Source organism: Ursus maritimus, unplaced genomic scaffold (genome assembly GCF_017311325.1).
Source record: "Ursus maritimus isolate PB19 unplaced genomic scaffold, ASM1731132v1 scaffold_2, whole genome shotgun sequence".
Taxonomy (NCBI): Eukaryota; Metazoa; Chordata; class Mammalia; order Carnivora; family Ursidae; genus Ursus; species Ursus maritimus.
In genome coordinates, this window is record NW_024424452.1 from 39,480,667 (window position 1) to 39,504,974 (window position 24,308).

The 24,308-nt window shown below is 48.6% G+C and overlaps 1 protein-coding gene and 1 long non-coding RNA gene across 4 annotated transcripts in view; both read left to right on the forward strand.

Annotated features, from left to right (window-relative positions):
* Positions 1-610: 610 nt before the first annotated feature.
* LOC103668417 lies at positions 611-1,957 on the forward strand. Its single transcript, XR_570023.2, has 2 exons — positions 611-778; positions 1,723-1,957. It is a non-coding gene; the product is annotated as an uncharacterized LOC103668417 (long non-coding RNA).
* Positions 1,958-3,056: 1,099 nt separating this feature from the next.
* INTS3 (integrator complex subunit 3) overlaps positions 3,057-24,308 on the forward strand; it is a 39,165-nt gene continuing 17,913 nt past the window's right edge. The window contains exons 1-7 of one of the 3 annotated variants that reach the window (XR_570022.2): positions 3,057-3,767; positions 11,929-12,012; positions 13,802-13,885; positions 18,464-18,577; positions 18,772-18,856; positions 20,191-20,257; positions 23,694-23,838. Coding sequence is in view for 2 of the 3 variants with exons in the window: in XM_008696637.2 (XP_008694859.1) it covers positions 3,624-3,767; positions 11,929-12,012; positions 13,802-13,885; positions 18,464-18,577; positions 18,772-18,856; positions 20,191-20,257; positions 23,694-23,838 (723 nt within the window). In the remaining variant the exon portion in view is untranslated. The remainder of the gene's footprint in view (positions 3,768-11,928; positions 12,013-13,801; positions 13,886-18,463; positions 18,578-18,771; positions 18,857-20,190; positions 20,258-23,693; positions 23,839-24,308) is intronic. The other 2 variants (XM_008696637.2, XM_008696636.2) reach the window with 2 other exon arrangements.

Here is a 24,308-nt window from a genome sequence, read left to right on the forward strand (position 1 = left end):
TTTTTAAAGTTTATTTATTTATCTAGGTTATCTCTACACCCAATGTGGGGCTGGAACTCAACCCTGAGATCAAGAGTCACATGCTCCCCCATTTGAGCCAGCCAGGCGCCCCCCCAAAACATATTTTGAATAAGGTATTTTTCTTTTCTAAACTCTATTAACTTATTGAAGTAAGGATGCCTGGGTGGCTCGGTCAGTTAAGCATCTGCCTTTGGCTCAAGTCATGACCCCAGGGTCCTGGATTGAGTCTGGCATCAGCTCCCTGCTCAGTGGGGAGCCTGCTTCTCCTTCTGCTGTGTACGCTCTTTCTATCTCTGACAAATAAATAAAATCTTCAAAAAAAATTTATTTTTGTAATCTCTACACTCAGCATGGGGCTCGGACTCATGACCCCGAGACCAGTAGTTGCATGAGCTTCCGAGGGAGGCAGCCAGGTATTTTTGAGTAAGGTACTTTTTAAAGAAGTACTACATTTACATGGTGCTTTCTTGCTTTCCTTCTTTCCTTCTTTCTTTCTTTCTTTCTTTCTTTCTTTCTCTCTCTCTCTCTCTCTCTCTCTCTCTTTCTTTCACAGAGACAGCCAGCGAGAGAGGGAACATAAGCACGGGGAGTGGGAGAGGAAGAAGCAGGATCCCAGCAGAAGAGCCTGATGTGGGGCTCGATCCCATAACACCAGGATCACACCTGAGCCAAAGGCAGACGCTTAACGACTGCACTACCCAGGCGCCCCTACATGGTGCTTAATTTAAAAACCACCAAAATGATGAGAGAGCAGAAGGTAAGCTGAGGACAAAGCACAAGCTGACACCCTGGACCCCCCCCAGCCCCACCACCGTGGGATACATGTGACATTCCTCAGGCCCTCCTGGCTGCCCTAAAGCTAGGGGAAGGAAAAATAAATGGTTAACTGATAAAGATCACAGTCCTGCAGGAAATGAGTCTCCTTCAGTTTAGAAATGTCTTAGTGATATAGAAGGAAAAAGCATTCTTATCAATAGCCTAATTTCCAGAGATCCATAGACTCAATTTCCTGGAGCCCTAACATCACCCTCCCCTCCATTGTGATGTGGAAAACAAAGGTAAAAGGAAATGCAGGTAAAATTAAATTTCCTTTTAACCTGCAGCCATTGACAAGGACGTGTGATAGGAAGAGTATAATATTCCTCCAGGAAACTCCCAACTGTCTTAATGGTAATACTTTACTAGAGAGAAAAACAACTTCAGCTTGACAATGGCCAAGGCCTCCAGTATCTTGAAAGTCTTCTTTAGCATATCGAAGTCCTTTTGGACATCTCCCTTTTCCTTACTTTCCCCAACTCCCAAGTATATCGTCAGCCATTCCTCACAACTCCAATGCAGCTGCTCTTTCTGCCCATGGGCCTTGTCCCCGTGCTTTATTAAAATCACCTTTTTTGCACCAACGACATCACAAGAATTCTTTCTTGGCCATGGGCTCTGGATCTCACCAACATCCCAAACTCATCAAAAACATATACAGTAAAAACTTTCTCTCCCACCCCATCTCCCAGGCAGCCAGTCTCCTACCCAAAGACAGCAAATATTACTGGGGTTTTGTGTATGCTTCCAGAGATAGTCTCTGCATTTACAAATATGGGTGTATACTTCCCCAGTTACCACTTTTAAAAACCCACACACAGAGAAGCATGAACATAGTGTTTTAAACCTAACTTTTGTTCACCTAATGTATCTTTGTGCTTCCAGTGACCCACAGTAACGTTATTGTGATGACAAGTACGGATTCTTCAGAGACTAATGCAGAGCTGTGCGCCTACAAGGAATCCAAAGCAGTTCAAATAGGACTCGACTTTCTGAGCTGTAAGGGTAGAGGTCGGCCAGTTCGCTTTGTTTTACAGGCAGGATAATTTACAGAATGTCAAAATCACTTGCCTAAGATCTTACAGTTAATATATACAATAAAGTAACGAATGAGAGTCCACTTCAAGGATCATCCACATCATTTCAATGCACGTGCATAGATAGTTAGAATTAAGCCATAACAAGTGTAGAAATAAATAGAATCCCCTGTGGTGTTAACCAATTTGTACAACTTGTTTAAAAAGTAATCTCACACCCGTTAGTCCATGTAATCCTCTGGTAGGTAACCCTTGTGTGCATCTTACAGAGAGCAGAACAGCAGGGATATGGGTTTTCTTCTGTCTTTGGATCTGTGTAAGGCAATCCTAAGTGCTCCTGAGGAAATGGAAAATGCTGTCGGGCCAAGAAGCATTACTGCACTCGGGCTACACCGCGCTCGCAATATTCGGGGCGGGCCTCCCTGGGCTGTGGTTAAGAAACGACATCAGTGACAGGGGTCAGACCCAGGTACTCAGCGCAAGGATGGAGATGGTTCCGTCGCTCAGCAACCGGGCTAGTGCGGGCACGACTCTAGGGATCTGGGCCGCCCGAGTGGATCCATGCACTGGTTTTTGCGGCGGCGGCCGGCAAGCGCGTGCGCACACGCTTGCTTGTGCGATGCACGCTCAGCTCTGGGAGCTGGCTCCGTGCCACCTGACGGTCTCTGCCCTGGGGTTGCTTAAGGGCAAGGGTTAGGCGACGCTCCCCCGCTCTGTACCGCCAGCTCGCGGCCAGGCCTCCGGGTTTCCTAGGCCAGGCGAGGACGGGGCAGAAGCTCCCGCATCCACCCACGCTCCAAAACGATGGGGAAGAAGGGAGGAGGCCGGCGCCGCGCACGCGCGCCAGGGCACGCCCGTAAGCGCGCGCAGGCGCAGCCTCCCCTTCCTGATCGCCTCGCGCTCCCACCCCTCTCCGGGAAGTCTTCCCGTCCCGACACCCCCCGAGAGCAACGGGGAAGGCGATTGGGCATTCTGGTTGTCCATCAGGCCGGTCTCACTGCCATTGGCAGCCGGGGAAAAGGCCGGCCGGCCGTCGTCGGCCAGAGCCTGCGAGGCTCCGCGCCATCGCGGAAGACGCGATTGGCGGAGGCCGGGCCCGCGGCCGCTCGCTTCCGGTCCCCGCGAGCCCTCCCCGCTACCGCCGCCGCCGCCGCCGCCACCGCCGCCCTCAGCCTCCCCGCCCCCCGCCCTTCCACCATGGCCGCGTCTGTGTGGTGTGGGGAGAAGCTGGTCCTCCGTGTCCTCCTGTAGCGCGCACTGCCTCAACCTCACCCCTAGGGGCCGGATCCAAAGGAACCTCGCTCCCCAGCCCTTCGGGCCCCAGCCAGGAAGGTTTCCTAGCCCCTGCTTCAGGGGCAGGACTCCTCTTACCCCCACCTCCGGAGGCAGAAACTTAGGGTTTTTTCTGCTTCTCTTAGGGTCAGCAGCCAGAAAGGGCTCCCTTTCCACTTGAGGGGCGGAAGCCTCTCCTGCCCTGCCCGGGGGTGCAGACCCACACCCCGGCACACCCGGGAGCTGGCGGCCTTTCCGCAGCACTGCCACTCCAGACACGGGACCTAGAGGGCCGTCCGCCTTCGTGTCCTCCACAGGAGCGGCCTTTCGGAGAGAAGGGCGGGGCGGACAGCACGGGGACCCTTCCCGACCCCACTCGTCCCTCTCGCCCCCAGGCTGTGGCAACCCGGAGTTCGTCATTTCTAGGACTTCCCGCCCGTCCACCCCCTGGCCTCTTCCCGTCTCTTGGCTGTAGCCATGGAGTTACAGAAGGGAAAGGGGGCAGCAGCAGCAGCTGCTTCGGGAGCAGCGGGAGGTGGAGGAGGAGCGGGAGCAGGAGCCCCAGGAGGGGGGAGGCTGCTACTTTCAACCAGTTTGGATGCCAAGGATGAGTTAGAGGAGGTAGGTGTGGGGGGTGGGGAAGGGAGTTAAGAAACGGGGCTGAGGAGGGTGCCGGAGCGGGAACGGGGCGGGGGTCGGGGAGGAGGCCTTCAGGGGTTTTCTGAGGCAACACGAGCACCGCTCCAGACTTCCTGCTCCAGAAGGAAGGAGCGCGGGCCAACTTCCTGGACAGGTTGTCATAGCAACAGCAGCCACTAGGATGAGGATGGGTGGGGGGGTGTTGAGGAGGAAGGGAAGCAACGTCCAGCTCTGTCGAATTCATTTTTGACGTTCCTTTGCACGCAGAGACCACATGTATTCTTCATACCCGTCCTGCTTCAGACGGGATCCTGTGTTGAGTTGACAAGTACGGGGTGTGTATCGGGGTCTGGGGGGTGACGGGAGTCCGCAGCAGGCTTCACAGCCTCCCGTGAGGTAGCGCACGGACTTCAGCGGACGGCGATGTGCACTGGGCATTTGGGATGTGAAGACCCAAGAAACAGTGCTGTTTAGTTAGGGTACCATCAACGACAGCAGTGGGGTGTTAGGGGACTGTCCTTCAGAAGCTGGTAGCACACACACGAGGGTGCTGAGAAAGAGGGTCGAGTGAAGTCACGCTGGGTAGCTGACCTTCTGCTCCCCCACTTGTTGCCCTCTTGTCCCTGACAGCGCGGAGTGCTGCTATTCAGATACAGACTCAGTTAGGAATAGGAGACCCAGAACTGAGATGTGACTGCCGAACTGTTTGTAAGACCTAATGCATTCAACTCCGTGGTTATCCGGGGACAGAAGGAGCACAAGAACAGGCTCTGGCTCTTCCCTGACCATCTCCCTACCTTTTCTTTCTTTCTTTCTTTCTTTCTTTCTTTCTTTTTTTTTTTTTAAGATTTTATTTATTTATTTATTTGACAGAGAGCACAAGCAGGGGGAGCGGCAGGGAGAGGGAGAAGCAGACTCCCCACTGGCTCGATCCCAGGACCCTGGGATCATGACCTGAGCCGAAGGCAGATGCTTAACAACTGAGCTACCCAGGTGTCCCCATTTCCCTGCTTCTAACTTTGTCACTGCCCTTTATCAGGTAGTAGAGGGTGGGCAGGCGGATAGGTGGGATTCATAGTTTAGATTTGAAAAAAATGTTGGTTCAGATACAAAATGATGGAACGTATATGCAGAAATGAACTTTGCAAATCACGGTGGCTGGATATAACTTTGCAGATCATCCATTGGCAGATGTCTGCTCACAGGCTGGTTTTCCATCCTGCTTCACCCCCATAATTCTGTGTGCATTTAGAGAAATCAAAGTTTTTCTGCTGTTGTTTTTATCAGCTAAGGTAGAGACAATTAGGAAAATAAACAATGCTACTAAAAATAATGTATTCCCAAAACAAATAAAAATGATTGTAGGATTGCCTGGCACTTTGAATTATCCACTTCTTAAGAGATGGCCACTGTCATTTGTTGAATTCAAAGTATTTGTTGAGCCCAGTGTTCTGGTACTGCAGCTCTAGAATTGTAGAAAGAAAATGGTTGACTGCCTTTGATTCCTTCACCAGTTTGGGTGGAGGGGGAAAGCCTCCAAGTGTGGGACAAAAATCTGTTTATTCCCCACCCCGATTGCTAGAGGGTTCATCCTGCCTCTGCTGATTTGTCCTACAGCGTAGTACAGCGCCCTGTTCTGAACAGTGACGTGTTTGCTAGCGGACTCAGTGATATGGCAGGAGGGGACCATAAAAGAGAGGAAGCATTTATTTTTTTGCTTTTTTGGACTGATAGTGAACTTTCAACTGTTTCCAGAGAGAAGGGGGAGGGATGGTCTCTCTCTCTTTCTCTCTCTCTTTTCCTCCTATCCTTCCTGGTGTAGATGTTTCCCAGCATGTCTTGGCTCCCCCTTTTCCTCCTTTGGCCTTTATCCTTTGCATTTGAATTTTCCATGTTTTTAACCCATATGTATGGTTCCCACTGGACCAGCGTGTCCCTAAGGGCAAGACTTACTGGCTTCTTCCTCTGGGTCTCCCCACAGGGCTCTGCATACAGAAGTTATCAAAACCTGCCGTTGACGGACTGGTCTCTGTTTGTTCTGGTGTGGTATTTTCCATCACAGGCCTACCTATTGCCCAGGGACACAGAGGTAGCTTCCTAACCTTATATGCTTTCCGTGTGCACAGTCTCATAGGAAAATAGGATGAGGGAGACCCAAGTCTGCTTTGCAGAGCTTATCATCTGAAGACTGAGCATACGCACAAGGAAGGTGAAAAAAAGCACCCCAGAAACCTGTTGTGAAGAGGCTGGGGTCTTTACAGCTGCGTGTGATGAGGAAAGGCCCCTTAGAGTCCTGGAGTATGAAACACTGCTGAAGAGCATCCCAGCCAGGAGATGTGACTCTTACCCAAGGGAGCATTTGTTGTATCCTTTCTTCTCTTTGGCTCTGTTTCTCTCTTTAAAGGGGAAATTCTTGCCCATCCCATTCCAATTTGGGGAATGAGATAAAAATAGTGCCAGAGATCGGAGGCGTTTAGAAATACAGCTCCTAGTCTCCGGGTCCACAGCTCCCGCTCATTCCTTGCTGGGAATGACCTGGTCTACTTTGAAGTCAGGCTGAAAGCAGGAACTGTGGCTCAAACAAGTCAGAACTTCCTCTTAAGCTATGGACAGGTCTTATGGTTGCATTGGGTGGAAGTACATCCCTTTCAGGTTTTCTCCAAGGGATAATTCATACCTTGTCTCTGAAATATCTCCAGAGAACAGGCTTTGAGCCATCTCTAATTTTTTCCCCTGAAATCCTCATTGCACTTACAAGTGACTCTTGGCTGTAGAGTACTTGGAACCCAGCTTATTCAGTAACTCCTTATTAATGTGGGCTTTTGGGGATTTTGTAGGTTGGAACATACCTTCTTTTCCTGAAGACAGTGGAATGTGCTCTTTCAGGGCCACTGACTTCCCATAAGAGAGCCGTATTTAATATCTATTTTTACCAGACTGTATGTTCACCTGTCTGAGGGAGCAGAAACTGGGAGGTTAGAGGGATTTCTCTGACTTCAGTCCCAAGCTTCAGATATATACTGGTCACCTGGAAGGCCTTCCCCTACTCTGCCCCTGCTCCATCTACTGCTGCTGTCATGGAGACCATCGTCAGGTAATCTTGGTATTAGAAAAGTTATTTCAGAAGCTCCTAGAGATGGCAAATATTTATTCAGCTCTCAGAGGTGCTGTCATAGAGGGCTTACTCTGAACAGAGCCATTCTGCCAGTAATTGTTGGCAACTGCATGTATGATTCCATGTTTACTAAGGGCCTCTGGGGACTGGGGGGGTGGAAGAGGGGTACTGCTACTTGATTGTCGGGATTTGACCTCCTACAGTCCTTTTGATGGGATGTGGTCCTCTGTCGCTCTGAACGATTTGTAATTTCTTCTCCCATCCCTGTTTGGAAAAGTGATTTCTGTAGTTTGGGAAGAACAGCATCTTTTACATTTCTGTTGCCTGGAAAGGACTGGCCCTCACATTTCTTTCCTCATCACTTTTATCCGTGCATCCAAATTCTGGACTCGCCGACTTCCTACATCCTTAGCTGGGCCTCCCTGTTCCAAGAGGCCACTTTTGTTCTTGGCTGGGCAGTGACCCATAGAACTGACTCAAGCCTCTGAGTGGAGCTTAGACTATCAGGGAGGGGCCTAGAGAAACCTGGTTCTGTCCAAGGTCTCTGTGTGTTACATCATGGCCAGAAACTTGGCCATTCCATAGGCTGATCCTTGTTGCATAAGCATCTTGGTGCAGGGTCCAACAGTCAGGCCTCCTCCCACCTCCTGTACCCATCCTTTCCTCTTCTCCCCTAGAAGGCAGAACTTTACAGAGAGTAATTAGGAGAGGAAGCTTTTCAGCCTGGTCCCCGACTTACCCGTGTCCTATAGTAGGAGGGCTCAGTTTTCAGGAATCTTCAAGGACATGCCATTAGAAGTAGTAACAGGAGATGTTGGGGAGTAGTCCGGTCTTCATAAATTGGGTTGTGCAGTTGCTGAGCTTTTTCACAAAGGGAATAGATTATAATTTAACTGAGGCTCTATGCTAGGTGTTTTCACATATGTTATCTTGTGTAATCCTCAGAGCAACCTTGTGATATTTCTCTCTTTTTTTAAACAAGCAGGGTTTAAAAAAAAAAAATTTTGTGAGAGAGAGAGAGCCGCGCAAGCATGAGTGCGGGAGGGGCAGAGGGAGTGGAAGAGAGAATCTCAAGCAGACTCCCCACTGAGTGCAGAGCCTGATGTGGGGCTCAGTGCCACGACCCGGAGATGATGATCTGAGCTGAAACTGAGTCGGATACCCAACCAGCTGAAAAAACCCAGGCGCCCCTATTTCTGTTTTTCAGATAAGAAAAACCAGGGTTTAGAGAGGCTAAGGAACTCGCCCAAGATGAGCTTAAGGCTAGCAGGTGGGGCGGTGGGGAGGATCCTTCTATCCCGTGCTTGTCAGTGTGCTCATTAGCTACCTGCTGTTTGACCTCTCACATCTCTGTTGATTCATCAGAGACTTCTTTGTTTGAGTAGGAAGTAATATCTAGAATTTTTGGGTGCTGTGCTGCTGCTTGTTCACCTGGGCTGGGCAAGCGGGACATAGCTACTGGAGGAACGGATTCTCCAATCACTGATAGCTATCTTGGGTTAGAGAGGGATACGATTTAAAAAGGGAAAATCCAGCCTGATGTTTTTCCTTCCCTCTCCTTCTCATGTGGGAGCTGGACTAGGTAGTGCTGGGTCTCACAGCTCAGCTTTCATGTGATCTCACAGCTCCTTTTCACAAGTACACAGGTGCTGTCTGTTAGGGCTGAGTGTACTGATCTGACCTAATTTGGAGGCTAGTCAGACCTGATGGGCAGTGAAGTTGTAATACCTTCAAATCTGAATGGCTTTGGGCCTAATAGAGGTCAAAGTTTTGTGGCTGTGGGAGCTCCTTGCCCTAACACAGTTCTCTGTGCCGCCCTAGCTAGACTCCTGGTCGGGGATGGATATAGGCAACCTTAGGATGATGGTGAAGGGAGACACAGGATTATCTTTCATTCCTACACCTCTTTTCCATTGTCCTTATTCATGGGTTCCTCTCAACATTGCGGTAGAACCTCTTCTCAGCAAGACGTTTTGTAATGAACTGTAGGGTTAGGAGGAAGTAAATTGCCTGCCTGTGTCCATTTTGCCAAGCATCACCATCACTGGAAACTGGGAATTGGTTTTCCTTAAATAGTTTTGGGGTTAGTCCTAAAGATAAAATTTTAAAAGACTCAGGAAGTAGTGTAGGTGGTGATAATGGAGAGGCTCACTGATTTAATATGAGATACATTTGTCCATTTCTTCTCAATATTTTGTATTAAATGTTTCTTTGGAACAGGGACCGGTGACTAATAAGATCTCCTTAGAATATTGAGCACATGTCATGTTAAAGTTGGCCTTTGAAACTAGAGTGCCTCTTGGGTGGACTTTATTGCAACTGTCCCCACCTTTGTTTGTCCAGAGGCTCAGGCAGTTTGGCCTTTTGTTCTCCTTTTCTTTCCTCACACTCATTTTTTTAAATTTGTTTTTAACTTTTTGGGGGGACATTTCTTTTTTTGTTTGTTTGTTTTGTTTAAGATTTTATTTATTTGACAGAGCAAGAGAGCCACAAGTAGGGGGAATGGCAGAGGGAGAGGGAGAAGCAGGCTCCCCCTTAGCAGGGAGCCCAACGCAGGGCTCGATCCCAGAATCCTGGGGTCCGGACCCGAGCCAAAGGCAGACGCCCAACTGACTGAGCCACTCAGGCGCCCCCGGGGGACATTTCTAACATAAAAAGCAGGGAGAATAGTACACTTGCCCTGGAACCATCACTTCGCTTCAGTACTTAAGAGTCCATGGCACTCTTGTTTGATCTCCCCCTAGTCTCTGGATTATTTTGAAACAAATTGAAGATAACTCATTTCATCTGCAGATACTTCATATGTATGTCTATGAGGGAAGGATTTTTTTAACATAGCCATGATGTAATACCTAAAAATACTAGTAGTAATTCCTTAATGTAATAAAATATTCATTGTTCAAATTGATTGTCTCATAAGTTCTTTTTATAACTGGTTTATTCAAATCAGTGCTCAGACAAGCACCACATGTTGTATTTGATTGATAGGATTCTTTAATTTTTTTTTTTTTTAAGATTTATTTATCCATTTTAGGGAGAGAGCAGCCGGGGCGGGGGTGGGGGCAGGAAGAGTCTTAAGCAGAGTCCTCACTGAGCATGAAGCCCGAGGCAGGGCTCAATCCCACACCTGAGTTGAAACCAAGAGTTGGGTCCTCAACCAGCTGTGCCACCCAGGCACCCCATTATGTTTCTTTAACTTTTTTTTAAAAAAGATTTTACGTAGAGAGCACAAGTGGGGTTAGGGGCAGAGGGAGAGGGAGAAGAGGGAGAAGCAGACTCTCTGATGAGCAGGGAGCCTGCCACAGGCCTCCATCCCAGGGCCCTGGGATCATGACCTGAGCTGAGGACAGACGCTTAACCCACTGAGCCACCCCGGTGCCTCAATGTTTCTTTAATTTTTAACAGATTTTATTTTATTTATTTTTAAAAGATTTTATTCATTTATTTGTCAGAGAGAGAGAGAGACCGTGCACAAGCAGAGGGAGAGGCAGGCTCCCCGCTGAGCATGGAGCCCAATGCCAGACTCAGTCCCAGGACCCTGGGATCATGACCCAAGCTGAAGGCAGATGCTTAACCGACTGAGCCACCAAGGCATCCCTAACAGCTTTTTATTTTAAAATTATTTCAAGCTTAGAGAAATGTAATACATGGAACTTTCATATACTCTTCACCCAGATTCCCCAGTTACTAACAGTATTTCTCTGTACACACATTGTTTTAAACTTTTGAGAGTAAGTTGCAGCCATGAGGGTTTAAATACTTCATTGTGGGGGCACCTGGGTGGCTCAGTCGGTTAAGTGGCTCCTTTCAGCTGGGGTCATGGTCCCGGGGTCCTGGGATTGAGCCCGACATTGGGCTCCCTGCTCAGCGGGGAGTCTGCTTCTCCCCTGCCTGCTGTTCCCCCTGCTTGTGCTTATTCTCCCCGCCCTTCTGTGTCAAATAAATACATTTTTAAAAAATCTTAAAAAAAAGCAACAACACACCAAACTTCATTGTGTATTTCCTAAGAACAAAGATCTTCAGTTACATAACTGCTGCTGTGTTGTCAAGATTGGAACATTTAACATCAATATGCTACTGTTACAGAGCATACGCAGATTTTACCAGTTGTCCCAATAATGTCCATATAGCAGTCCAGGATCTCCAGGTGAGTTTAGGTGCACTCTCTCTCTTTAACCCGAAGCAGATTGTTAATCCTTCTTTGTTTTTCATGACCTTGGACAGATCAGTTATTTTGTAGGAGATCTCTCAAATTGGGTTGTCTGAAATTTCTTCCGTGATTAGATTGAGATTATTCATTTTTTGGCCAGAAAACCATACATGTGCTGTTAGAGCCTTTTCGGTGCACCCTGTTGAGGTGTGCGTGTCAGGAGTCAGGTTGTCTTCTTATTGGGGATATTAATTTCGATCACTTGGTTAAGGTGGTATCCTCCAGAGTTTCCTGCAGTTATTCTTTTCCCTTTGTGATGGAGTATTTTGAACCCACATGAATATCCTCTTGTGCAGTTTCACCTCTGGTTTAGTAGCCATTGATGATATTTGCCTGAATCATTTTTTGCTCCGGTTGTCCCTTATGCATTTATTAGTTGGCATTCCACTCTAAGGGAGAGCTTTCCCTTCTCCTTTGTGTGTGTACCTGTTAGCATGGATTCTTATTTTATTCAGTGGGTTATAATCTTTTTTTTCCCCCCAGTAAGCTCTACACCCAACATGGGCTTGAATTTATGACCCCGAGATCAAGAGTCACATACTCTAATGACTGAGCCCCCCCCAATGGGGTATAATCTTAAGCCTCTTTTAATACATGGGTTTCCCCCTCCCTGCTTTTTTCCCTTGTGATTTGTATGTGAAAGAATCAGGTTACCTGTCATGGTTTCCACCCTCTGGACTTAGCTGATTATATCCTTGTGTAACTTGTAAACTGGTAGTTAGATCTAGTTTCAAATTTCTTGAAAACTTTTTTGGGGTCAGAAATACTTTGCAAGTGGTGGTGTGACACACTCTGAACTTTTTCTCACCCTTTCACAGAGGTTAGAAAGATGCATGAGCATTGTGACATCGATGACTACTGGTGTCTCAGAGAGGGAGGCCAATGATGCCCTCAATGCTCACGTGAGTATTATGCCCTCCCGCATCCACCCGTGCTGCTTTGGAAGCTTTGAGATGTGATCCAAAAGATAGACGGACTTAAGTGGCTGGGAATTAGGGGCCTAAAGCGAATATCTTGGCTTCCTGAACCAGGCTTCCCAGCTCCTCTCTCTGTCTCACTGTGGGAATCCAGCTCTTGGAGCTTAGGCATATTTAAGTCACAACTTTTAAAAATAACCCTTAGTTCTGTAGTCACTTTTTTTCTTTGCAAGTTATTCTCACATATTTGATCCTTTACGTTTCCTTTTTTTTTTGGAGCAGGGGGGCAGAGGGAGGGAGAGACTCTTAAGCAGGCTCCATGCCCAGTGCAGAGTCCAATGCAGGGACTCTGTCTCACAACCCTGAGATCAGGACCAAATCAAGAGTCAGAGCCAAAATTAGGAGTCTGATGCTTAATCGACAGAGCCAGCCAGGTGCCCCATGATCCTTTATATTTCCTAATCTGTGAGATTGAAAGGATTTTAAATAGTTAGTACATGTAAAGGTCTTAGAGTAATTCCAGGCACATAATAAATGTTTAGTGAGTTCTTTTTTACTAGTAGTTTATTATTTTTATTGTGTCTTCACCTTACAAATACCACAGGTTCAGTGATTTGCCCAAGGTCTTGACTTGATATGTATGCTCATTACCCCGTGAATGGCTCTGTAGTGCTCTCCCTCCTAAGGCTGTTAAGGTCTGGTAAAGGTGGTACTGTTTTGTGTTCTTTGTTTTTGTTTTTTTAAGTTTTCTTTTCCCTATAAAGATTTATTTATTTATTTTGAGAGAGAAAGAGAGCGTGCACACATATGAGTGGGGGGAGGGGCAGAGGGAGAGAATTTTTCAAGCAGACTCCCCCCTGAGCGTGGAGCCTGATGCGGCTTCATTTCAGGACCCATGAGATTGTGACCTGAGCCAAAACCAAGAGTGGGATGCTCAACTGACTGAGCCACCCAGGCGCCCTTGAAGATTTTATTTTTTTAATTTTTAAAAAGATTTTTATTTATTTGTCAGAGAGAGAAAGAGTGAGCGCACAAGCAGGGGAGCAGCAGGCAGAGGGAGAGGGAGAAGCAGGCTCCCCAATGAGCAGAGAGCCTGATGCGGGGCTTGATCCCGGGACCCTGGATAGTGACCTGAGCTGAAAGCAGATGCTTCACTGACTTAACCACCCAGGCGTCCCCCAAAGATTTTATTTTTAAGTAATCTCTACACCCAATGTGGAGATCGGACCCACAACCCCAAGATCAAGAGTTGCACACTCCACTGACTTAGCCAGCCAGGTGCCCCTTTTTTTTCCATTTTAAACACTCTTTAGGTCCAAACANTCTTTCGCACCTGGGTGGCTCAGTTGGCTGGGCGGCTGCCCTTGGCTCAGGTCGTGATCCCTGGGTCCTGGGAGCGAGTTTCTCATCGGGCTCCCTGCTCCCCAGGAGCCTGCTTCTCCCTCTCCCTCTGCCTGTCGCTCCCCCTGCTTGTGCTCGCTCTCTCTGTCAAATAAATAAAATATTAAAAATAAATAAATAAACACTCTTTATATTTTCTGCTTCTGGCCTGCATCAAGCCTTGGAGAAAACAGTACGGTCTCTTGTTTCCCTCCACCTCTCTCCTGAAACAGATGCTTCATCACTTTCAGGAGAAGAAGGAAATCATCAGATAGAAGAGTTTATGATTGTCCTTTGCAGGTTATTCAGGAGTCCCCAGTTTTCTGGGAGAAACTGTACTCAAGAACTTTCCTCCTGGGAATGACAACTAATTTTTTCCTTCCTTATGTCCCAGGTATGCAAAGGGCCCCCCCAGCATGAGGAAATCTGCCTGGGCCTATTTACCCTTGTCCTTACTGAACCTGCCCAAGCCCAGAAGGTAAGACTCCCTGCTCTGGACCCACAAACTCTCCTCAGATAGTCTGAAGATACGGTGGAACTCAGGTGTTAGCTGGCATAGTGCCAAACCCGTTGACCAGAACTGGATCACCTTGTTGTCCAGATATGCTTAAAACTCCCTTTTTACTCCCAATGAATTGGTCATTCTCTGACTCAGATCCTTTCTCTATCTAGATTCTGAACCTAAAGGGCAAGAAAAGCATTTGTGGGAACGGAAAAGCATTTGAAGAGTTGTACATTGTAGATTGATGGGTCAAGGTTGTGAGAGTCGGGATTTAATCCAGAGAAGAGAAGAGAACAAGTACAACCAAGTCCATGACCTGTAGTTTGCAGGTTCTGTCACTGGCAAGTGAATAGAAAATAGGCCTAACGTTGTAGCGCGTAGGATTTAACAGCTTAATGCTGATGACTGATGCAGCAATAGTGTAGTGACCAAAAGAACCCTGGAACCCACTGGAGCCAGACTTGCTCAGGAATACTGTATCAGAACTAGTCTGGGGTCTTCACAGCCGGGAGAGTGTCCTTTATGTGGAATGGTTAAAATCCCTCACTCCTTGTGAGGGATCGGGAAGGGTGATCTCTTTGGATTCTGCTCTTTCCGTACTAAAGCAGCAAACTTCTGTCTTTTGCCTCTCCAGATTTCCCTTTTCCAGCAGTTCTGTGTCCTTGGAGTCTTGGGGTGATGGTTTAGAAGTATATGTCTGTTTTCTGGCATTAACTCTATGACACTAACAGAGAGGAGCTTGGAGTGGGGAAATTCAGTATTCTTACTGGTCCTTCCTTGAACAAGTATGGAAGGAAACACATGCTGGGTGCCCAGCTCTGTGTTGGGCTCTATGCATACAAGATCTCATTTAATCCTCTCAAAATGTTGATGGCTTTGTCCCCTCTTTCCAAACTGCTCCCAGTTTACCTATAAGATAACTGGAGGTCAGAGACATTATCATTTGTTCAAGGAGAACCAAAGAAAATCATCCCCAGGGACGAGGACAGGATGCCCATGCCCCCTGGCATAGCTTGAATTAACCTTGGGAAGGATCTGTGGGCACGGCAACCTGACGTGTTTGTACTCCTCTGATGCCAACTGGAGTAGTGTCCAGGTTGAGGGTAGGTGGTAGAGCAGCAGGTATTCGCAGGTCCTTGGTGTCCCAGGCCATTTCTGGGCTGGGACCTTGTTGAGTTAACTTGGCATTTCATTTTCATACTGGATTTATCACCGAGATCCTTGAAGACAAATGAACGTCTCCAATTTGGTGCTGTTAAACAGCAATATGACCCAGTCTAGCCACTCCATTTAAAAGAAATTGTTGGCAAAGACGGGTGGAGGGGTTGGGATTAAGGTTTCGTTTTCTCTTGTGTAGGTTTTTAGAAATACAGTTAAAATCGTGTGTAGTCACTTCAGTGCAGATTTGTCCAGTCTGCTGGCTTCGTTTGTTTCAGGTGGGATCTGAATCAGCTAGTAAATCAGTAAACCTCGTGAAGGGGGCAGGGTATGTGTGGTATTTCTAGGTCTTGTCTAGCCTGGCAGTGAAAGGCCGTAGCATTCTGTATTGTAAATGCTTATTAAGTCATGAATTTGGCCATCCAGACATGGCAAGGGACTAGAGCACTTTGTTTTTTTGCCCTGGGACAGCCCCATTAGGGTGGCCCAGGCCCATGCTTTGGACCTCATAGCTGGTTGACAGCTGCACCAGGATTGTATTCACATGCTAGCTGTTTCCAAGTGAATCCCCTCCCTGGAGTGTATGAGGCTGACGGGCCCCTGTCAGGGCTCTTAAGACAAAGCAGTGGAGTCGGGGGGTGGAAGACAACTGAGGGTTAAGCCACGGAGGAGCTGGCATTGAGAGACTTCGAGCCAGGTCAGAGTATGAGGAGAATTAGGGACATGTCTCTGAGGTGCTTTGATCCTTCTTCCTGAAGGGGTGATTATCTTGTGAAACCCTTCTGTCCTGCAGAAGTTTCAGGTAGGAGTTTACTGGTGAGGACTGATTCTGATGCATTGTTTTAGGCTTCAGCTTAAAACAGGGGGAGTGTTTTCTAAGGGTTTGTTTGGGGTTGATTCTGTCTCTAGACCAGAAACCTCAGAATGGAGGGGAGATCTGGTTCCTAGATCTTCTCAGGCCGAGAGGTGGGAGCAGGGGTGGTGGAGAGGGTGGTAGTGGGAACAGTCTTCGCACGTTACAAACCTGCGCTGGGAAAGCAGGAGCTAGAGAGCCTCAGTCTGTGCTGCCGGCAGGTTCAGACGTCAGGCCCAGCTCCCTGGGGCTTCTTGGTGCAGTGAGAGCGGGCTGAACGAGTGCACACGGTGACGGACAGAGCAGGAGGGGTTTTGGTGGATGAGCGGAGTGTGCGTGGGGTGGGTTTTGTTCTGGTTGTACCTTCTTAACCTTTATCTGCCATCCTGGCAGCTCTTAAGTTTATAGTTTTTGAGTTTGTTTATTTCCTATTTGATGTCTGAGCTGAGTAGCTGGGAGCAGGCCGGTTTGGGGGACTGTGGGGCTGTAGGAGGCTAGGTGGGCAGGCTCCAGCAGTTAGTAGATAGAGGTGATAGTAAAAGGTCTACCATCAGTGAGAAGGTTCCTTTTCATCGAAGAGTCAGGGACCCAGGCCTTGGCAGTGATTGATCATGAGGTTAGGCCCAGGCTGGAGTACCGCCACTGCTAGCAGTTGGGGCAGAAGCACTACCTCCCTGCCGTCCGGCCACCTTTCCTTCCTTTTGAGACTCTCTGCTTCTCTTCTGTGTTCCCCACTGAGTTTTGTTTTTGTTTTCCGCAACTGCTTCTCTTTCAAGCCAGTCAGAAAACTGGCACGGACGTTGGTGAGATAACTGGCAGCATCAAGATGGGGTGCTCTGGTGCTCCCTGCACGTGTTAGCAGCAGTGTGGTTGATAAGGTCCCACATGGCACGTAGAATTAGGCAGACAGTCTCTGCTTTCTTCCTCTGTCCCCTGTGTCTCCTGAGAGACTTGTCCTCCTTCCCTGCCCTGGGTCTGTTGTGCATTTCTGCTTTTGATTGAACAGACAGGGCTCCTTTCTGGTGAGTCTGGTCTCTGTCTTTGTCCTGACATCGATTTTCCTTCTGCTTCTGCCTCCCTCCTCTTCTCTGCCCATCCTCTCAGTCATACTTCCAGGGGAGGCTCCCGGGCTGAGCCGCCATGTACTGACTGGCTTACTGTCAGTGCTTCACGGGCACCCTTGTACCTTCCTCATTCCCTTGCTTGTACTTTGTGCTCTCAAATGGAGTCAGAGGATAATCAGATCCAGATCCTCCTTTGGGTATGAAGAGTTCATGGCACGGGAGGGATCTCTAAGGGCTAGTGTTTTTATTAGATCATTCATTTGACTTAGGGCAGTAGAGGCAAGAGGAAGTAACAGTAGTTAAACTCTCAGGAGTCCCTCCTTAACACCGAGGCCAGAGAGTAGGAGCATGTCTCTTCTGAACACTTAGGACGAAAGCGCTCAGGAATATGATCGTCTCAGAGCCACCTTCAGTCCCCATCTCCCTCCCCGGCAGCCTCTTCTCCTTGTAGCTATTTCTAGCACTGGTAAAGAGGTGTTAAGAGCATGGGATCTAGAATGGGACTGCCTGGACTTGGATTCTGGTTCTTCCTCTGTCTCTTCAGTGACCTGGGACAAGTTACTTTACCTTCTTACACCTGTTCCTTCATGTGTAGGAATAAAGATAATAATTACCGGTACCTATTTCAGAGGGTTGTTGCGGGATTCAAATGCAGCCATATGTATAATGGTGCACAACACAATGCGTTTTAGCTTAGCATAAGTGCTACCATTGTTGATGCCACTGGCTTTCCGAGGTGGTGGGGTGATACCCACCTAATTTTTACCCTTTGTGCTGAGACCCTGACATCATGGAGCTCAGCAGGCCAGTGAGGCCTCCCAAGGCATTCCTCCAGGAGTCTAGTCTCTAGAGAGCCAGGGTGAGAACACTCTCAGGGGAAGATTGGCATGCCCTCCATCGCCTCTCCCAGGGTTGGGTATGCTTAAGGACCCCTCCTTTTTGAGTGCTTGGCAGAAGCAAAGGGCAGCCCAGAGAAAAGAAGAATGATGTTTAGTTAAGGAAGTTCAGTTTTGTCCTGTCCCTTCTTTCTGGGGCCCTGGTCCCTTATCCCCTTCCCTAACACTCCTAGCCCTTTGCTTCATCTGGCTGAGTCAATACAGGTCTAAAAAGCTCTTTGGGGTCCTTTCTAGTCTGTTCAACCAGACCCAATCTGCAGTGACCTTTCCCCAGCAGATGAAAAGCAGATGGCCTCCACCTGGTTTTGCTCAGCTTGTGGCATGAAACAGTGGGACAGTTTTTAAGAAGGGAGGTAGGGGACAAGGAGCCTTTCTTAGGCTTTTCTGCCTTAGCGAGTAGCTCCATTCCTTCTCCCCACCGTGTGTGACAGGGCCAGGGATGGGTTTGGAATGGAGGAGCCCTGTGGAAGACAGCATCCAGAGTGGAAGGTCTTTCATTGCCACTTGAATCCCATGGGTGGAATTTAAGGGGAAGAGGGGAGCCTGTCCTCAGCTGGCTGCTCACAACCCTTGCTTCTCGCAGTGTTACCGGGACTTGGCGCTGGTGAGTCGTGATGGCATGAATATTGTCCTGAATAAGATCAACCAGATACTCATGGAGAAGTACCTAAAGTTGCAGGATACCTGCCGTACTCAGGTAAGGCCAGGAAAAGAGAGATCCAGCTCAGAGACATAGTAGATGATGGACTCTCTTTCCTAAAGGGAAGGGAAGGAGAAATCGGGGGTAACACACCCCTACGTTTGTACACCTAAACTATAATGTGGTTGGATTCACCCCTTCCTCAGATTTAGAGGCCCTTCCCTTTATCTGTCTTTTCTTCTCTCTTTTAGTTGGTGTGGTTGGTACGGGAACTAGTGAAGAGTGGGGTTCTGGGAGCCGATGGTGTTTGCATGACATTCATGAAGCAGATTGCTGGTAAGTTTGATGGCAAGAGCATAAAGAGGAAGGGAGAAGAGGCCAAAGGCTAGATGCGGGCAATGGAGAAGGATTAAGTGCCTGGGGGTCTCCATTCCTGGGTTGTCTCAAGTCTTTCCTCTGAGACAGGCCTCTTCTGGCAGAAAGAAATGGAAAAGTCCCATGGGGTCTTTTAGAGCAATACGTCTGCCTTGCTTTCCTTCCTGCCAAACTCAGGGCCTGACGTAGAATAGTTGGCCTGTTTTAGCTAGTCCTCACTCTGGGGTTTCATGGCATGTTGGATCTGGAAGGACCTGGAAGGACTGGGAAGAGAAGTGAGGGCAGATAATTTGTTCCCATCACATTATGCTTTCAGAAACCCAGATATCTTCCTGGGCTCCACCCCCGTGTTCTGAACACTTGCTTCCAAATATTTATGACATCTGATGGGAACCAGTTTGAGGGAGGAGCTGTGTCACAGAAGAGACCCTGACATTTAGGTTTTGTTATCTCCTTGGCATCAGTGACATCTGTCTGAGCCACTAAATATCCAAGAGGCCTGCCTGTGCTACCTCTTCTCCTGAGATCACGTGTGTTTGTGTAAGACTGACTCTGCTTCTTTGTCTCACCATTCCCATTGGTTCTTTGCTTCCTCTTTGGGAATTTCTGTAACACTGGTGCTCCTGTGTTGATGTGCGTGAACCTTACTCTGTGTGATATCTGACTATGTGAACATTGACTGTTTAAATTAGGGCCGGAGCAGGCATAATGTTGTGCCGGCTCTTTTACCTCCTGGCAGCTCCTTCCCAGTTTGGTCCTCAGTCTCCTCTTCTCATCCTCAGACTTTGGTCTGCCATCACCACAAGTTACTTCTGCCCAGGAAGTTCCATAGCAAGCACGAAAGACCATGGTACCTGGAAGCAAGAAGCCCTTGCCCGTCATGAGCCTGACTTGGGACTTGGGATACTGTAGTGCTGCAGTGCCACTGTCCCTGATGACCTGCACGTCGGGCCCTATTTGAGATGCCACCCTTTCTTCCCGCCAGGGGCTCTTCATGTCTCTGTCTCACACATTCCCTTTCAAGGGTCAGAATATTCCTACTACAACCCCCAGTCTATGGAAAGACCCCCAGCTCTGCTTTCTGGAAAAGTCTAGAACTTCCCTTCCTTTCTCTGAGGACACAAAGGGGAAACTTTAAAGCCTGACTGAACAGAAGGCAGTTTTTCCAACACTCAGAACCTCCATGACAGGATAGCAGTTAGGGATGAGAAGCAGGGTGGGTGAAGAAATGTGTTGGGTTAGCTGAGTCACTGATCAGAACCATTCTCATTCTGTTTTCTCCCCTTTGAAATCAGGTGGAGATGTTACTGCAAAAAATATCTGGTTGGCAGAGAGTGTCCTGGATATCCTGACGGAGCAGAGGTAGAGTCTGCCATGACAGGAGCAAGTGTGGGTGTTGGGGTTTGAGGACTGATAGGTGGTCTGAGAACACCTGGGGTTAGAACGGGTGAGGTGGGGGAGGGAGAGGCAAGTGAAGGAATTAACGCCATGGTCTGGCCCAGAGGGATGAAGGGGTGGGAAAGAAGGTCTTTGCTAAAATATTTCAGAGCCCAGGAAAAACTGGTTTCATCTGATAAGGGTTTATTTTTGATCCAGACCTCCTTGGAATGTTTATCTTTGGGGGGAGATGGGGGAGAATGAGCTCAGCAGAGTGGGGCCAGCCAACCGCCCCGGCCTGTCAGGTGCCCCTTTTCTCCCTTCGGAGGCTCTCCACCCAAACCGTGCTCTCCTGAAGTGGCGGGGGGAGCGGGGGCAGCGGGGGGAGGTGGAGGACACAGGCCTGGGAATACGGCTCAAACTTGAGGGCTGGGAGGCTGCAGTGGTAGAAGGCGTAAGGGGCACATTGGGCTTCTGGCTACTTCTTTACTTTCCCGTCAAGGTAAAGGACCAGAAGTTTTATGAGGGCTGTGCCACGTCTGCACTTGTTTGGGGTGAGGCCTTCTCTTGGACCAGTGGCCTTGCACTTCCATTGCTTGACTTCTGCGTCTCTTTCTGTGCGAGGCCACCGCAGGAGTCAGATGATTGAAAGGGCTCATAGTGTCCATATTTCCTGTGGTTCAGAAGGACAGACCACCTCCCTTGTTCACACTTGTTCTGGTCCCGGGCCAAGCTGAGGGCTGGGTCAGGTGCCTCGCAGCGCCACCTAGTGCCCCGGGCACGGCTTGCGGCTGGGGCTGTGACCCTTCTTGCGCTGGTGCCACCGCACAGCCCGTGAGTTCCCAGCTGTGTCTTGCTGGGTCTCTGCCTTTCTGGTGCCCTGGGTTGATGGTTTCACTTTCTCTTTCTCTTCATTATCGCATCCCAGGATTCAGATACATTCATCACCTCTGTTCACAATCTTCCTGAAAACATTTTTCTCATTTTGTTTCTGGTGCCAAATACCTCCTGTTCCTGTGCTGTAGAGCTGAATTTTCCTCATTTGGGGAGTTAGAGCAGTCTCTGTATACATGTGTCAGATAACTGCCCTACGTTTTCTCCTGCCCTCCAGAAACTCAAATCCTTTGGTGCAAGTGAGTCCCTGGATGTTTAAGACTATCTTCTACAGCCTCTCTCTCTCTCCCCCCTCCCAAGTGTTTCTAGGGCCTGGAATTAACAGGGAGCGGGGAGGGGGGGGCTTCCCCAGTGTCCTTGGCTACTGTGTTCATTCTGTGAAAGGAAAAGACCAGAGTCTTTTAATTAGGTGGCTTGAGCACTTTTCCGGAATCAGGATGTTGCCTGGTTGGATTAATTAAACTCGGCTTATTCCTCTGGTTCCTTGCTTTCCAGCAGGGGTGCCAAAGCCCTTAGAACCACTTGCTTGGGGGACATAGCTCCCCACTTTGGCACTTTGAAGCAGCATTTGAGTTTTTGTCATCTCTTCACTATCTTGTTAGCTTTATTTTTATTTATTTTTTTAAAAGATTTTATTTATTTATTTATTTGAGATAAAGGGCACAAGAGCAGAGGGAGAAGCCGGCTCCCCGCTGAGCAGGGAGTGGATGTAGGGCTTGAACCCAGGACCCCGGGATCATGACCTGAGCCAAAGGCAGGCACTTAACTGACTGAGCCACCCAGGTGCCCCTTAGCTTTATTTATTTATTTATTATTTTATTTTTTTTAGAGATTTTATTTATTTATTTGACAGAGAGAGACAGCGAGAGAGGGAACACCAGCAAGGGGAGTGTGAGAGGGAGAAGCAGGCTTCCCGCTGAGCAGGGAGCCCGATGTGGGGCTCTGGGATCCTGACCTGAGCCGAAGGCAGACGCTTAACGAACTGAGCCACCCAGGCACCCCAACTATTTGTATTTCTTATTTTATTATATTTATTTTATTTTTGAAAAGTTTTTATTTATTTGACAGAAATGGAGAGAGAGAGAGTGCACAAGCAGGGGGAGTGGCGGGCAGCGTGGTTCCCACTGAGCAGGGAGCCCGACTCGGAATCATGACCTGAGCCGAAGGCAGACATTTAACTGACTGAGCCACCCAGGAGCCCCTATTTTTTAAAAAGATTATTTATTTATTTATGTATTTGTGTATTTATTTGACAGAGAGCAAACACAAACAGGGGGAGCAGCAGGCAGAAGGAGAGGGAGAGGCAGGCTCCACAGGCTTTCCGAGAAGCAGGAAGCCCGATGTGGGGCTCGATCCCAGGACCCCAGGATCGTGATCTGAGCCGAAAGCAGACGCTCAACCGACTGAGCCACCCAGGCGCCCCCTTTTATTTTATTTTTTAAGTAAGCTCTACACCCAACGTGGGTCTTGAACTTAAAACCCTGAGATCAAGAGTGGCACGTGCTTCCAACTGAGCCAGCCAGGCACCCCCTCTACTCTTCTTTTTTTTTCAAATGGTTTTATTTTTTTAAAGATTTTATTTATTTATTAGAGGGAACACACGTGCACATGAGAAAGCACGAGCAGGGTAGAGAGAGAAGGAGAAGCAGACTCCCCACTGAGCAGGGAGCCCGACGTGGGGCTCGATTTCAGGAACTCCGGGATCATGACTTGAGCCGAAGGCAGACGCCCAACCTACTGAACCACCCAGGCGCCCCCCCTCCGCCCACCTTCTACTCTTTTTAAAACAGCAGAGAACACACAGTTCATTCATTATCCCCTTTTCTCCCAGGAAAGTTCTAAAACTTCTGGGAAAATAAGGTTGCCATCCAAAATCATGTTCTTCTCTTCAGACTGTGATTTAGGGCAAGTACCTCATTGTCTGGGAGTGGGAGCAGTGGCCAGAGAGCGAGCCAGGGAAAGGCATATAGCATGGTGGGCCACTAACGGTAGGCACGATGGAAGGGCTGACACAGTGTGTCCTAAAACCTCCAGGGTCCTCAGAGGGTCTTAACCCCTGACAGACCTCATTCCACGCTGTTGGAACTGCTGACTTAGGGTTGCCTCGAGAACCTCTTTCCCCCATTCTCTGAGCTGGAGAGGAGCTATGGTGTATTCTCTGTCCCTAGTACTTCACGTGGTGCTTGGCACATGGTAGGCACTCAATAAATGTTTGAATAGTGAACCAACGAACAGTTACTTTATTGGAAGCTAAGTAGTTATGTAGAAAAGAGAGATTGCTTTCATTCAGTGCTTATCTTTATTGGGCGCCTGGTAGAGCAGAAGGAAGTGGTTGCTACCTTAGCTGACTGACAGTCCAAGATAGGTAATGAGCAGGCAGTCAAGGAATCAAAGCCCCTCCTCCCAGTGCTAATAGTCAGACATTGCTGAGGCCCCAGAGCCACGTGTGGGAGCGAACTGGGAGAGTGAGCCGGCCTGGACGGAGCGCAGGTGCCAGGTGCCCACCCTCCCCCACGCCCTTCCGCAGGGAGTGGGTGCTGAAGAGCAGCATCCTCATTGCCATGGCTGTTTACACATACCTCCGCCTCATCGTCGACCACCACGGGACTGCCCAGCTCCAGGCCCTGCGGCAGAAGGAGGTGGACTTCTGCATGTCACTGCTCCGGGAACGGGTGAGGATGAAAACGGTGTGGGCAAATGAAACCCGGGATGGGACACCTGTGTACGTTTTGTGAGGTGACCTAGGCCAAGCGATGTCATTTTGGAGAGAGAGCGGTGGCTCAAGGCCTGGTGTTTTTTCATCATTCTGAGACAGGAAGGGGGAGGCGGGAAGTCCGTGCAGAGTAGCCCTGGCTCCTAGAAGTGGTGCTGCCTGTTGCTTCATAGACACTGTGGCTCACCACAGACGTAAGCTGCCACCATTCTGTCATCTTCCCCACCTTCCCACCTGGGTGATGGCTGTGGTCCAGTGGGACTGTGAATTGTCTACTGTCACATCTCCCGAGAGAGATCTCAGAGCTCTGGTCTCTGCTGTGGTAGCCACTCCCCATATGTGGCAATTTAAATTAAAGTTAATTAAAATCAAAGTTTAATAATTCCGTTAGTTGACTTAGCCGCATTTCAAGTGCTCATTAGCCACGTG